At 38.1% G+C, this 14,946-nt stretch overlaps 1 protein-coding gene across 3 annotated transcripts in view; it reads right to left on the bottom strand.

The window, feature by feature from the left end:
- LOC106490707 (CD99 antigen-like) overlaps window positions 1–14,946 on the bottom strand; it is a 33,266-nt gene that overhangs the window by 2,793 nt on the left and 15,527 nt on the right. The window contains exons 2-11 of one of the 3 annotated variants that reach the window (XR_010884083.1): window positions 8,417–8,452; window positions 8,068–8,115; window positions 7,552–7,584; window positions 5,620–5,661; window positions 5,419–5,460; window positions 3,848–3,916; window positions 2,442–2,483; window positions 1,750–1,860; window positions 1,109–1,170; window positions 955–1,008 (exon numbers count right to left, since the gene is read on the bottom strand). Coding sequence is in view for 2 of the 3 variants with exons in the window: in XM_067296127.1 (XP_067152228.1) it covers window positions 955–1,011; window positions 1,750–1,860; window positions 2,442–2,483; window positions 3,848–3,916; window positions 5,419–5,460; window positions 5,620–5,661; window positions 7,552–7,584; window positions 8,068–8,115; window positions 8,417–8,452 (480 nt within the window). In the remaining variant the exon portion in view is untranslated. Of the gene's footprint in view, window positions 1–954; window positions 1,012–1,108; window positions 1,171–1,749; window positions 1,861–2,441; window positions 2,484–3,847; window positions 3,917–5,418; window positions 5,461–5,619; window positions 5,662–7,551; window positions 7,585–8,067; window positions 8,116–8,416; window positions 8,453–14,946 lie in introns of all 3 variants that reach the window. The other 2 variants (XM_067296127.1, XM_067296132.1) reach the window with 2 other exon arrangements.

The following is a 14,946-nucleotide window of genomic DNA, read 5'->3' as shown; positions in this document are numbered from 1 at the left end:
AATACCCAAAAGAAATAAGGCATACTTTTTTAGTTAAATTATAAAAAACAGAACTAGTTCTGCTAGTTTTATATTAAGCCCACAGAAGAATATATTGCAGATTTATACTGATGTGAGATCTTAATAGCCAATATTTCAAAGACAGTCAGAAAACTTCAGCAGGAGGCTGTTTTGCTTCTTCCTTTGTTGACCAGTCACAAGGTCTAGAAAGCAGTTTTTACTTATTTTGTTTCAAAAATTCTCCAAATGTATCTATGACTTTCCTGTAGTTCAATCAGCTGTTCCGTCAGCTAAGTACCCTAGACAGTCATATCCGTTCTAAATTAGGAAGAATGAGGTTGTTAGGTTTTTTGTTGTTTTAGAACAGCTTTCTTCTGCTGTCACAATTGTAGAAAGATGTTATTTGATGATTCTTTCAAAAAAGGATTCTCTGTTTACAACAGAGAACATGTTAGAAAAACATGCTAGTAAGTTCAGTCTTCCTTGCCTTCAGTAAGTTTTATCTCTGTTCAAGCACTGTTAACCTTTTCTTCTATATGGGTTTATGACCAAACGATATCAGATTCCTATCAGACTCAGCATACACTAATAAAACACCTGTCATCTAACTGCAGTTATGTATCACACTAAAGGAACAGTTTTGTGTTCTTGTAATTGTCTTTAATAATACTTTTACAAAGAAAAGTCAATTCCTCTTTACTCTAAGCTCCTGTATTTCAGGGACCCCTTAAGACAATAAACCAATGAGTTCAAAGAAGAAAAATTACAGAAAAATGGCCACATAATCAGAACTGAAATCTTGATTCAGTTCAAAGTTAGTTGTCATGGTAGTTACAAACATTTGGTTAACAAAAAGATACAGTGCATTTTCTCCACTAAGTTTAATGTCAATAAAGTGCATTTAGTAGGATCACCACCAAAAAACTTGCTCTTCTATCTACATTATTCTCTTACCGGGTGGCTCAGATTGTGCTCCACGATGGCTTTCCATATTCACATTCTCTTGATCTGCTGAGAAACAAACAGGCATTTAATATTCAGATTCTCTTCACTTCAAAGTTGTTGAGCATGGTAGACAGCACTCAGTTTCCAGACACCCAGAACTCACAAATATCAGTGTCTGTCTGGATTGCTGCTCTATCCTCTCCCTTCACCAACCAGTCAGGAGGACTGGAAAAGACATAAACAAAGCTTATGTCCCACCTATCAGCCACAGTACTCCCCAAGTTCTCTGATCTAAATTACATCTTATTTAGGTGAAAAGAAAGTAGACAGCAAGCAATAGACCGCTGCAGAAAAAAGATCATTTTGAGATGAACATCTGGGTAGGTGTCATAAGCCAATATGCAGGCAAGCGGTTTTAGAAGACACAAAGGCAAGATTTAAAAAATAGAAATGACATAGTATTTTCCAGGAAGATAGTCTCTAAACCCCAACCTCCACTCAATTTTCAAAAAGAAAAGTTCTCCTGCAGTCTCTCCTGCTCACTCTCCAGCAGGAGATGGTTTTATTTTAAAGAACACAGAGACTTAAGTCAGTCTGTTTCTGAAAGTCTAAATTTTGGGCCAGGCATTCTTCAGTCACCCTTTCTTAGGGGACTAGTAAAAGAGGTTATTCCCTGTGAACACCAATTCACTAAGCTATTAAAACTACCTGACGTATAAAATCAATTTTTAGGTCCCATATAAAATACAAAAAAAGAGAGAAGAGCTCTACAAAAGGTAGAAAGAAATAATTTAGAAATCTTACCACTTTGTTTGAAACAGAGTTTCTTCTTCTGGTAAGCAATGAAGCTAGATACTGCTCCAATTACAGTAGCAACCACAGCACTTATAATTCCAGCTACTGCTCCCTGAGAAGCTGAAAAGAAGAGCTTTGTATACATTTTCTAGAACTGAAAGTGATGTCAGACTTGAATAGTCTCAAAGTAAAGCCTCTGAACACTTCTAAAAAGTAAAAAACATGAAGTAATTGCAGTGATCAACTTTTTTCTATCTTTAAGAATAATGAAAAGTAAATCCTCTAAATTTACAATCATTCATTTCTTAGCAATGTTTATTGTTAAATAGCTTGAACATTTTCTTTTTGGTTTGGTATAAGTTCCACTAATGATTAAGAAAAAGTTACCCTTTTATAGCCAAATCTAACTTGTAGCATGCTGCATGCAATCATTGCACCAGCATCTCTGAAATGTTATCATCACCTCACGTTATCAGACATGAATCATCTGCCACAAAGAATTCTGAAAGCAGAGCCTGAAGGCAAGAATTCTAGATTCCATAAAAGTTTAAAAGCTGAAACACACTGCCAGCAATAAGCATCCTATTAGAATATTAACAATGCAGATAAGCCATTTCAAATTTTTGTTCAAAAAACAAGCTTCAGATGTTTTAGTATCTTTAAGACATGTAGACACCATAAATAGAAATCCATGCATTTACCCTCAGATTCTGCACCATTATTTGGATTTGAGTCCTTTCGTCCTGCAAAATAAACAAAAGGTTTAGTTTCTACATTTCTAAAGAACAGTGGTTTCACGACTTCTTGTCAATGGATCATGCAAAACAACAAGCCATTTGCTAATGCAAATTTATTAAAAATTTATATAATGGATATAATTATATTCATATAATGCTAAGCTCTCTGGCACTCAAATTTTCTCTTTTCAAAGCATAGCTCATACCAATGCCAATTTCAGCCTTAAGTGCCCAGCACTCCTACAAAATGAGGGCAGCACACCTGTGAAATCTGATTTAGTCAAGTTGCCCACCACCATAGAAAAATATTCAGTGGAGAGGAACAGCATGTAATTCCAGGGCAGCATTTGGCTGTATTACCCATGGAATCAATTATCTTTTCCTAAAATCCCAGCCCTATTTACTAACCACCTTTGCAATTCTCCTAGCAAACAAGACAAAAGTTCTGTAAATACTATCCTTTATTTGTCACTATGTAATTTTCACTACTCTGTCTGAATCAGCAACCTGTGCAGATCAAAACACCACACAGAGCTCAGCAGATGCTACCTACTCTTGCTAATTTTCAAGTTTCTGTTCCAAAAGAACCTGGAAAGGTGAAAGCTTCCCAAAAAATTGGCATCAGTAATCTTTATCCAGGACAAATACCTCTGAACAAGTCAGTAACTAGCAACACAATTCAACACCAGATCAAGACACTTCAAGCTAACTCTGATCCAGAAATACTAAAACTGCAGTAATGCACACAGGGCTAACTGACTGAGTAAACACATACTAACAAGGCTAAATCAGCAGCTTGGTCCCAAAGACCATGCCTATACTGTGCTGCACCATAATATTGAGACATGGCAGCTTATTCAGAATGAGGTTGGTAAGCTCTAACATGGTTTTGTATTTCTTACCTGTAGGCACACCCTACATCACATGGAAGTCTAAGGATCAATCCTTCTTGTGAGACAGGTGAATCTTTAAGAACACACTGAGGCCCATCCTAGGCTTCCTAACCACAATAACTAACAGAAACAGAGAATACATTGCAGAAGATCTGAAAAGAACATCTGGATGCTTTACAAAGCTATTTTTATGGAGAATTTTGAAATAAATACCACTTTCATATCTCAAATTTAAAACCCATCTTTCTTGGCATAGCAGTAAAAATCATTGAAGGTTCCAAGATCGGTTTTACTTCTTAGTCATCCGGGTTTTTTGGCAAAGACAGAAAACACGTTCTTTTGAACTGCAAACTATGTTCTCATGTTTCAGATAAAGAAGCAAAGATGTTACAAGTTAGACCATGTTAACCAGTTTACAATCAAGCTTTTATGAAAAGGTCAGATAGTCATGGGATCAATATGAAGCACCACCATTACCATCGCTGCCACCACCATCTCGTCCTCTTGGTAAATTGCCATCGTATAGATCTGAATCATCAATGCTGCCTACAGAAATAAAAATAATATTGCTTTATGTGTTCTAACTTCAGTGAAAAGACATTTCAGTACACATAATGACATGGAAGTTTTCTCTAAATCATTCAGCTGAATCTGTGAGTGCTTTAGGCTCAGCGTGATAGTCAGGGCACATTCAACTTTCAAAGTCTCCCCAATCTCCAAGTCTCTTCAGCTCAGGACTACAATACTTCAGTTTTAGCAGCATTGCTGACTTTGGGCTTCTTGAACAACTGAGAGAGACCAGTGTCTGAGAGCAGGCTTTACTGCACTAGCCATGGGCTTAACAAGCATGAACCTTTGTAGGCTACTACTGGAATGGCCCAAGTCTCACTCTCCTGTTAAAGCAGAGAAAGGACATGGACAGGAAAAGACTATTTCTGTTCAAGATTACAGCTGTGAATGTTTTTCCAGAGTGGGGTTTCTGAATCACAACTCAGAACATGTACAACACAACTTCGAACATATACACCATAATAGCTAGAGGAGGAGTTTAACATGCCACAATCCAGTGGCTGCAGTATTTGCTTGGGAATGGGAAGACACAAGTTTAATTCCCTCCTCTGATTTACTGCAGGAAATTTAACCAGTTCCTCTCCATTTCCACTGGACCTATCTCATGGGGCCTGGAGTTCTCCTCCTTCCCTCCACTGCCAAATGAATCTTCAGTTCAAGCAAAGCAATACTGTTTCAAACAGCAAAGCTAAAAGCATCACATTAGAGGATGTTTTAGCTGGGCAGCATAAGCACTGTACTGAGACATACAATTGAATTCAAGTATCTGCTGCAAATCAAGCAGGAGAAGGAACAAGAAACCAGGATTCACATTCCAGGAGAGGACTCTAACCACCACATTCCTGGATAACGGCATCATCACAACTACAGCCATCTGAATTTGCTTTGTTAGGAGTTAGGCAAAGACAGAGAAGACCTTTAAAGCACAACAGGCAGGGAAAGACATGTATCTTAAGCCTACCTTTCAAATAGGAAAAAATCTATTTCTTAATTTGGGGCCTTAAAAAAATCTAAAAGAATAACCCCTTAAGTTTAAGCTCTACCTTTAATTTAGATGTTTTAAGAATACAGGTCATGTGTAGTTCCTACTTTGGTAAGACTAGCAGGGATTCAGTTTGTAAGGATGAAATGAGTCAATCTGATAAACAGGTGTCCTACTGTAGACGCTTAAGAACAGCACTGCCCCAAGCCCACACACACTGCCTCATCCTTCCTCCTCCCCCCATCATCCTGCTTTTAAGTGAAAAGAAAGTGACTCAACAGGTTTGCTGTGGAATTTCAAGACTGTGGCAGAGCTTATTTACAAGATCTTTTTTTCTTCAATACTCATTGTTTATCCAAACCAACATCTGACATACAGAGCAGCCATTTAAAAAGGAGTCATTATTAAAAGTTTAATTGGGATAGTAAAAATATGCCATCATTCAGGAATTCTAGGAAACTAGAATCTAGTTTTTAGTAGAAACTAGAAACCTTACCAGTGTCTCCAGGATGTGCAGGTGGACCTTGCCTGGGGTTATCTACAAACAAAGATATTTAGAGGAAAAAAAGAAAGAAAAATATTAAGAGACAAAAAGCAAACTATACACTAACTTTGAAATGGATTAGGAAAGCTTAATTGGGCTACTACAAGCAAATACTTTTTTAGTGTACAGAAATTCTTGTTAGGGCAGTCTTACCAGTGTCTCCAGGATGTGCAGGTGGATCTTGCTTGGGGTCACCTACAGACAAATAGAGTTAGAATAAAGTGACCAAAGTTTCTAGTATTAAGAGATCAAAAGCAGAGCATATGGCGACCTTGAAAGACTATCTGACCTAAAAAATGGTATCTATCTTTCCCACGTCATTTTCCATTCCTTTCATAAGCTAATGCTGTATTTGTTTGGTTAATTTAGGTTAAACACTGTACTTTAAGTTAATGAAATTAACAGAGTTTCTGCTATGCTAGCCTGTTATGTTTTATTATACCTGAACATACACAGTAGGATTATCCTTCCCTTCTACTCAGCCCTGGTGAGGCCGCATCTGGAGTACTGTGTCCAGGTCTGGGCTCCCCAGGACAAGAGAGACATGGCACTACTGGAGCAAGTCCAGCGAAGGGCTACAAAGATGATTAGGGGACTGGAACATCTCTCTTATGAGGAAAGACTGAGAGAGCTGGGCCTCTTCAGCCTGGAGAAGAGAAGCCTGAGAGGGGATCTTATTAATGTGTACAAATATTTGAAGGGAGGGTGTCAAGAGGATGGGACCAGACTCTTTTCAGTGGTGCCCAGCAACAGGACAAGAGGCAACGGGCACAAACTGAAACACAGGAAGTTCCATCTGAATATGAGAAAAAGCTTCTTCACTGTGGGGGTGACAGAGCACTGGCACAGGTTGCCCAGAGAGGTTGTGGAGTATCCTTCTCTGGAGATATTCAAAACCTGCCTGGACGCGATCCTGTGCAACATGCTCTAGGTGACCCTGCTTGAGCAGGGGGGTTGGACTAGATGATCTCCAGAGGTCCCTTCCAACCTCAACCACTCTGTGATTCTGTGATTCACTAAGCTTTATGTAGCATTTGTTTTGCAAGTCTGATTTCAAGCGCTAAACTTTTAAAAAATTTTCTACCAGGCATTGATTGCCTGGCTGTTTCCTCTTTTAAAACTACTACCACTACTTCACCACCACTTAAAAAAAAAGAAAAAAAAAAGGCAAGATACACTCTGTAAAATTATAAAATATGGTACCCAAAATGACATTTCATTTAGCTTGCCGTAGAATAAGAGCTCTTAATCAATATCTCTACATTGTTTGGTCACAGTCTTTGTTGCCCGTATAGAATTAATTCAGCAGCACTGTTTTTCTGTATCTGTATTTTTACCAACAACTAACCAATCTAGTGCCCCACTGCTTCTGTATACTATTTCTCCTTAATGTTGCATGGTCTTGCCTTCTCCTGGCTCTAGCACAAGTCAGATCTGCTCTCCTTAGATTCTCTGCCTATTCAAGGTAAAGAGGCAGGCACCTCCAGAGCACAGTTCCAAGACCCAAGTTAGGCTTGTCATCCCCTAAAGGATTCTCTCTCTTCATTTATCTTAATCATCTGACTCAACTGTTTCTGAACTAGCCAACTCTGTTTTGAAGAATTTCAGCACTTGGAAACAGACTGCTTTAAGAGAGACAAAACTTCAAAGGGTTTCTACAATTTCTGTTGCTGCTCACACTACTAAGCTGAAGTACATCAGAAAGAGTACCTCTCCTCAAATTATTTCAAACAGGTTAATGTTTCCTCAGGCTAGTAAAATTACTTTCTGGAAAGGCAGCGATTACTTCAGATTCAAAAACTGTTTCCATAAGTAATAGTTTATGGAATTAGTGCCATCTAGTGAAGCTACAGCAACGAAACATTGAAGTCCAAGTAGGACTTGGCTAAGAAATATGCAAAACATGCACACTTTTGTGATCCAGACCCTTGAAATGAAGGTAAACAAACATCACTGGAGTGCAATTATTTTTATCTGCTGTTTGCTACCTTAACTAACTCAGTGCTCTTATTACACTTACCTAATAGAGGATGGATAGACATTGCACCAAGTACCACAGAATATTATCTAGGAAACCATACGTACCAGGGTGAAGAGCATCTTCCAAGTTAAAGCCATCTACAAAGAAGAACAGTTGTAAGTGTAATATGAAAACTGAACTAGTTTTAGACTATTTTTACACAAAATGCACCTCACCATGTTTTCACCAAGAATATTATGACATGCTCACTAAACAGTGGCCCATAGAAGAGCATCAGAGTGTTGCCAGGGATTATCTGCCAAACTACATGTTGCTTTTGGTGATCACGGAACATCCTCAGGCCCAGCTCAAGGTGAGTGAGCTCAAAACATGCAGATTGAAAGACAACAGAAGGTATTTGCAAAGGGTCTTTAAGCTTGTGAAATCATGAAGTACTTTGTGAAAGCACTAGCAGAAGACTCCAAAAAGCGGAAATCCTTTTGCCATTAGAGAATTACTTTCTTTTATAGAAATATCACAATTTAATGTGCCACTAAATTGAAAAATCGAGACTCTCAAATCCATGCGTACAATTACACTTGACTTTACAGTAAGAGGCATTACAGGCAATTAGAACTCACCGTCATGAGATGGTGGCTTCTGAGACACAAAAGGTTTCCCTGTGGGTTCTGTCAGTTAGGGAGATAAAAGTACAAATACACTGTAAAAGATACTTGAAGGACAAATTTAACACCAAGAGGTTTTACCCTTAAGAGCAAATCCTGAGTGTTCTCCAAGACAAATTTCAGTTCTGTGTGGTTTTGACATACCAATAGTTGAATTGTTCCCCTGAGGTTTAAACAAACCACATGCAGGGAAGGTGTCATACTAGGTCATGCAATATTCAGAAACAAACAGTCAAACAAGTCAAAAGGGTAGCCACTACTTCTCCCCCACACTCCCCAAAATTTGCAAGAGTGTAATACTTGCCGAGTGCATGTTCTAAGCTGAAGTCATCAAAGTTGCCTATCAAAAATGAAAACAAAACCACAGTAAGAACGCTGTTTTTTCCTATATCAAATCAACACTCCTTAGGGTCATAAACATGTCTTTGATCTACCTAGAAGAATGTTTTCTGCTTTGTACGTAGGACTAGAATGATGTTTTCAGTCAGGGCTGAAGACAGATATCCTCCACATCTCCAGACCAACCCCCCCCACCTCTTTAGGAAAAAAAGGAATAGTGATAAAAACTGTCTCTACAGAAAACATCCACAGGGTCAGAACATATATTCATATTGTCAGTAAAACGTATTCTTTCTTTATTCTTGTCACTGCTAGCATATGCTTTTTAAGTGCCTTTCACTGCAAAATCTTTCCCAGCCTTCCTTCCACTCAAATAAAAATAAGCAGGAGCACTGCTCCAGTCCACAAGAACTCACAAGATCCAGCTGTGAGGAAAAGCCTCAGAGCACAAAAGCTAGTATGAAAGTTTTATCATCACATAATGTATATAATATCTTGGCATTAAAAATAAATGTTCATGGTTTTATAATACTTACCTTTTCCCCTCACAAAGTTTTTCAGTAGTTAAGTTATTAGCATTGGTAATCTTGAGCAGGCTCTTCAGCTTCCTAAAAGACACCTAAATGCAGCTATCACCACCATGGGTTCTCCACTCCAGGCAGATTAAGTTTCCTTTTCAGCTCTTGGAAAAATAACATTTTCCTTTACTATGTTAGGTCAAGTGGTAGAGCTACCACTGCTTACCCAAGCCAGTTGCAACACAGTGACTCAATATATTCATGATACAAATTGGTTTCATAGCATGAATACAGTAATAGTACAGTGATCTAAGCAGCAGTGGATTGTAAGCTAAATGGACAGCTAAAACACCTGCTTGGGATACTTCTGATAGTTCATCATTCCTATTTTCACTGAAGCATAGGGGCAAAAAAAAGACATGAAAGTCCATACCAGTCATTCCATAAAAAGACATCCAAATATACTGTTTCTGGCCCAGAAAGGCTGCAAGAATTTTGAACCTGTTGAATATCTAGCCAGCCAGAGCAAAATTTAATTTTAGCCACAGCTATCTTCATTCAGAAGATATACACACAAAGCCCTGATCTGTCTGGCTTTTCCTCTAAGAAGGTAGCTGCAGAAGTAGAATCAAAACTGACTAATGGGAAGTCTGAAGAAGGAAATAGAAACAAAACAAAAAGAAAAAACAAACCACAAGCAGAATATTCCTGCCACATACATGCCAGGCCAAGTCATGACAAGGACAAGTCATGAATCTAGTACCAGGAATGAGGGATGCTCATATACATGGATGACAAAATGTTTCATCTCAGCTGAGATCAAAATTGAAATCTCTCTTCCTTTTTAGAAAATTGCATTTCTAATGCTTTTTTTTTCCCCCAGAGAAGAAATGAGATTAAGATACTTTTTTTTTTTTTTTTTTTTTTAATATGGAAGCAAGGAATGACAAGTGGAGTGAAAAATTCTTCAAAGAAACCTTGCAGTTTTCTGAAATATCCTTCAAATTAGTCTTCGGTCTGAAATCTGAAAGTCCGAGCATGGATTTCCATGCTGCAACATTTGAATCAAACACTACTTTGCTCACAGCCAAGTAATGAGGTATCATGGTCCAGGCAGTGACTTGCTTCCCATGAAGGCATGGGAACAGGCAGCAGCAATCATGGCTTTATCATGCTGCATGAGCAGAGGAAGTTTAGGTCATCAGTTAAAGATCTTGGGTAGACAGCAAGAAGTCATTTTTATGGGTTTTCTTCACTCTAGACAGAGACCATGGGCTCTTTTAGATGCTTAGCTCATGAAAACTTGTTTCACAGAATGCAAAATATTTGCAAGTCATTTAACTGAAATCTACATCGTCTTGCAATAGCATCTCAAAAACCTCAGTAAAAAGGGTAGTTGCTAGATCCACATCTCAGTTACCTCTGTTAAAGTTCTCTTCATTTAGGCTACACCAAGAAATTTCCATATTAACAGGCAAAAAAGGTTAAAACACTCAGGAGAAGGGAAATCTAAACAAGTATTTATATAGTTGTTCCTCAGATTGCAATTCTGTTTTGTTTTTTTTTTGTTGTTTTTTTTTCTTCCTCAAGTACATACATCCTTCTGGCAACACTCCTCCCAGGAGGAAAGCCTAAGGCGGAATCTGCTCAGATACCAGCTAGTCTAAGAAGGGCTACAGAAAAACCTGTTGTAGAGGCACACTTCTGAAAACACGCTACCAGAGTAGCAACCAGAGGATAGACCATTGCCATCTGTTAACGCCATCTGTTAACACCATCTGTAGTAAGGTTAAAGATACATCACCAGATCAATGAACTGGCAGGCATGTTTCAAGAGAAATATTCCTTTCTAGAAGGAAGGGAAGAGGGAAGAAACAAGCATACACATTCAATATTATGCTTTGGTGCAGCATAAGTTTTACTTGGAGCAGAAAAGAGGCTATTGCAAGAATGTCCCATTGCTACCATGAAACATAGTTTGAGAATCCCAGGTGGTTTCAGCTGCAACAACTTCTCTCAAGAGGAAGAAAGCAGTATAAAAGAGTGAGCATTCATGACACTATTATTCTAAGGGATTGTTTTTGCATGCAATCTTCGTGCAGAAATAACCTAGAAAGACACTGCTGACTGCTAATTTCACATAAAACCTGCTTTAAGAAAGCAATGTTACTTAATGAAGAAAAATTCATCCTATATTGTCTGGAATTATTCAACATTTTGCAATCACAACTCTATATTCCACACAACCAGTAAGACGTCAAGCTTTTCAAAAATAAAATTTTATCTCAGTAATGGGAGCAGTAATCTTGAAAGTCTAACTGATGAAACTCATTACAATAGCCTGTATTCTGGAGCACTTGCAAACTTGTTTCCCAGCACAGACTGGTTGTCTCTGCATTGTTCATGACAACTTTCACACGTCTTTAAAGCACTTGTTTCAACGACTGTACTTGCTCAGCTTTTAGTATGGCTGGGTCCAAGTAAACTCAAAGTTCAAATAGTTTTCCTGAAAAGAGAGGCGCTCAAAACCAGGGATTCATTTTGTTTCAGGGAATAAGCAATGAGACAACAGGGACAAAGCTACAGAACTAGACTAAAGGTAGTAGCAGCATCCAAGAAGAAAGTCACCAAGAATACACTACACTCCTTAGAGGTTTAAGCAGTACCTAGCGTAACCAATCTTATGAACCTTTTCTTAGTCTAAACAAAGATAATTGATAATAAAGCAGATTAGCACATAGCAAGTATGTCTAGCTCTAGGGGCATGAGTATATTCAAGAACACTTCAGAAGTGTCTATAATATTTTCTTTCAAATACCAGAATCTCAAAAACAACAACCACCAAAAAAAAACCCCAAATCAGCTCCTTCAACAGGCATAACTGTAACTCACATAGTTTGTGTCAGATAAGGAAGACGCAACAGGTAAAACAAAAGGTGAAATACTTTACTTTTACATAAGCTAGTGTATTTCAAAGCAAATAAAAGCTTTCAAAAAGCTGATGAGCTAAAATGTATTCAAGAGAACCAAGTAACTATGCAAATAGAAGTCCTTTGCAGAGGCTCATTACTGCTGTCACAGATATTTACTGCTATGGTATTAGTCATATTTACATACCACTGCAGAAGCTGACATGAGCTTTGAATTAGGGCAGTTCCTCCATTAGTCACAAGCGTGGCAACACACCAAGAAAATGGAGTTACAATGAATCACCACAAACATAACTTTGTTACTGGAGCAACAGATGCATTGAATTTTGTTGTCTCAAAATATTGGTACTCTCCTTCTTCCCCCAAAAGGCATTCTCTCCTCTCCCCAAAGCCCCAGTGTCACCACACTGCAGCAGACACTGCTGCAGCGAGTCTTAAAGCTGCAGGCCTACTGAGTGGGAGACAGCAGCTAGCTGGATCCCGCCCCACAGCTGGATTTTACGGGCCATTCCTTCAGTGGCTAACTAATTCAGGTCTTTCCCTCTGCCTACCTGCTCATTTGCATGAAAACTGCAAAAATGTTGTTATTAATGAGGCCTCTAATCTCTGTAGAATTCACATGAATTTTGACAACTGTCTTAGAGGACGGGAACGCTGGTAGCCACAAGTGCATAAACTCTTGAGAAAACAAGTTAAAAGCAGCTTCTCCAACTTCCAGTAGGGAAACTGGATTTTATACACCAATGTCTTGTACTCCTTCTGGCTGGACTGAAAACAGAAGTAGCATATTCAACACCTAACCATGACGGAAACTAGAGAAAACACAGGGAGGCCAACACATAGAAAGTTATTAATGAAACACTTGAAATAAAAGAGCAAAACCTTTGAATCTCTATAAATGCTCTTGAAGCTTACCAACACTTGATTCCAATTCAGTTTTTGCCCCATCAGCATTAGTTACCTACAATAAAAGACTTTGACTGCTCAACTCACATTCTGACAGTTATTTTCCAAAATGTCTTATGCAGGCAAAACTAAGAGAAGTAATTTAATGACAAAAATCTGAGCGACAAGTGCCTTTGCTCTTCATACCTTTCTGCAAGAATTGCCTTTTTAAGGTTTGAATGGAGAAACTGGAATGTGAAGACCACTCACTGTGGGTGGAGGAACATACTTGAAACTGGACGAGTCATCTCAGCCAGGGCAGAGGTTTGCAGGCAATACCCCTCTGCAGCAGGCAACACTGACGGGATGTTTACTCCCATTGCCAAGCAACAGTTTATAATTAGCTCTGCCTGAAGTCTCCCGAAATTAAATCTCACATGGTCAGTTTCAAATCCTGTTTCTCCCGTAAGTATCTACCTATCAATATTTCAAGTTTAGTTTCTACCAGACACACAGAGCAGTAGAAAACAAAAAGCTTTGCGCAAAGTTCTGTTCAAAAGAATGAAGACGCTTCTTACCTAAAATAAATATGGTCCAAAGACAAACAACAGCTGTAAATCTGCCAAAAAGCAAAGTTTTTTTTTCTTTTTTTTTTTTTACATTCAGGGAGTCTCTACTTTCTGCACATCTGGAGAGTTCACTAATGTATCTGACTGAAAAAAAAAGTCAGGAAAGCTTTCATGGCAACCAATAAAAATATTTATTTCCTCTTCCAAAGGATGCATAAGACTTCTCTAACAACTATCATGTTTGATTTTTGTACAGTCACCCAAAAGCTACTTCCCTGAAGAAAAATCACTTTATTTATACCACTCTGGAAAATACAGTATATAAAAAGTTAGGCAATTATTCAATCTATTTTTTCCTTCTGATCTGACTGCTAGAAAATAGATTTTAGACTAAGCTATGATTTATTTTAATATTTTGAATTACTAATTTTTACTTTTGCCCCCAAATGACAGTTTTATTTAATATATTTGATAAACAAGGAAAAAAGACTACCAGGTCACATTTTGATTTAAAGTGAAAAAAAAAAATCTTTCTTTGCTTTTTTTCAATTTCTAGTCATTTCTCTATGAACTACATAGAATATACTGCAGGGGAAGCTAGGTCTTGCCAAAGTCAGTTTATTACTACAACATACCATTTCCAGTTGCATAAATGCATTTTAGGGAAAATACAAGTTAACTTCCTTTAAAACTTCATCATCAAGATTATTCTACTCCAACATTTTTCATGTGAGTTATTTTAACAGAAAACAATAATAATAATAAAAATTAACTGGGAGAGAAAAACCTGTATTTTTAAGAACAGTTTGGGGAATTTTCCTTGTCTAGAAGTTTTCTATGCACTGAACAACTTTTGTTGCCCCTTTGAGCAGTGGAAGGTAAGAAAGCACAAAGGGGCTCTGACCATTAACTATAAACAGAGTCTTCCAGGGAGGATTTGATGTAGAAGTAAAGGGACAGAATAAATAGCTCTACATCAGCAGAAAGCATATAGAAAAATTGTGTAAACCACAAAGCTAGAGAATGATCGCAATAGCAACAGTCCTGCCAAATGCTGATCTGCTTATCTGGAAAAGAGAATGGGTAAAAGAGAACTATGAAATAGTTGCAAAAGGTCTAAGCACTCCTCTGAAGTCCTTCAACTGGACAGTGAAGATGAAAGCCAATATTCAGCATCTTAATCACAGCCTACACAGTGACTAGTTTTACACCAAACTTTAGTTGCTTTCTTACTGTTCATAAATTCCACATGTCTAGAACAGATGTGACCACTTTCCCTCCAAACAACAGTTCCTAATTTTCTTCTGGTTACAACCCCACTTGGCAAATCAACACTAACACAGATATAAGATAGAATGGCTTTTGCGGGATTTGAATGAATATTTGTTACTATCAAACAGCAAATGACAGAGCTACAGGTCCCAGATCTCCTCCTTAAGTTTAGAGGGCTTCCAAAGCGCTGTCCCTAATAGCGGCTTGGACAGAGCTAAAACATCTGCCATGTTTCAGGGAGTTATTTCTTGCAAAGAGAATCAACCCCAGATATTCAAAATATTCAAAACCTGACTGAACAGGCTCCTGGGCAACCTGCTG

This window comes from Apteryx mantelli, chromosome 1, assembly GCF_036417845.1.
Source record: "Apteryx mantelli isolate bAptMan1 chromosome 1, bAptMan1.hap1, whole genome shotgun sequence".
In the NCBI taxonomy this organism is placed as follows: Eukaryota; Metazoa; Chordata; class Aves; order Apterygiformes; family Apterygidae; genus Apteryx; species Apteryx mantelli.
The sequence above is the reverse complement of the archived record's forward strand: the minus strand, read 5'-3'. Positions and strand labels throughout refer to the sequence as shown.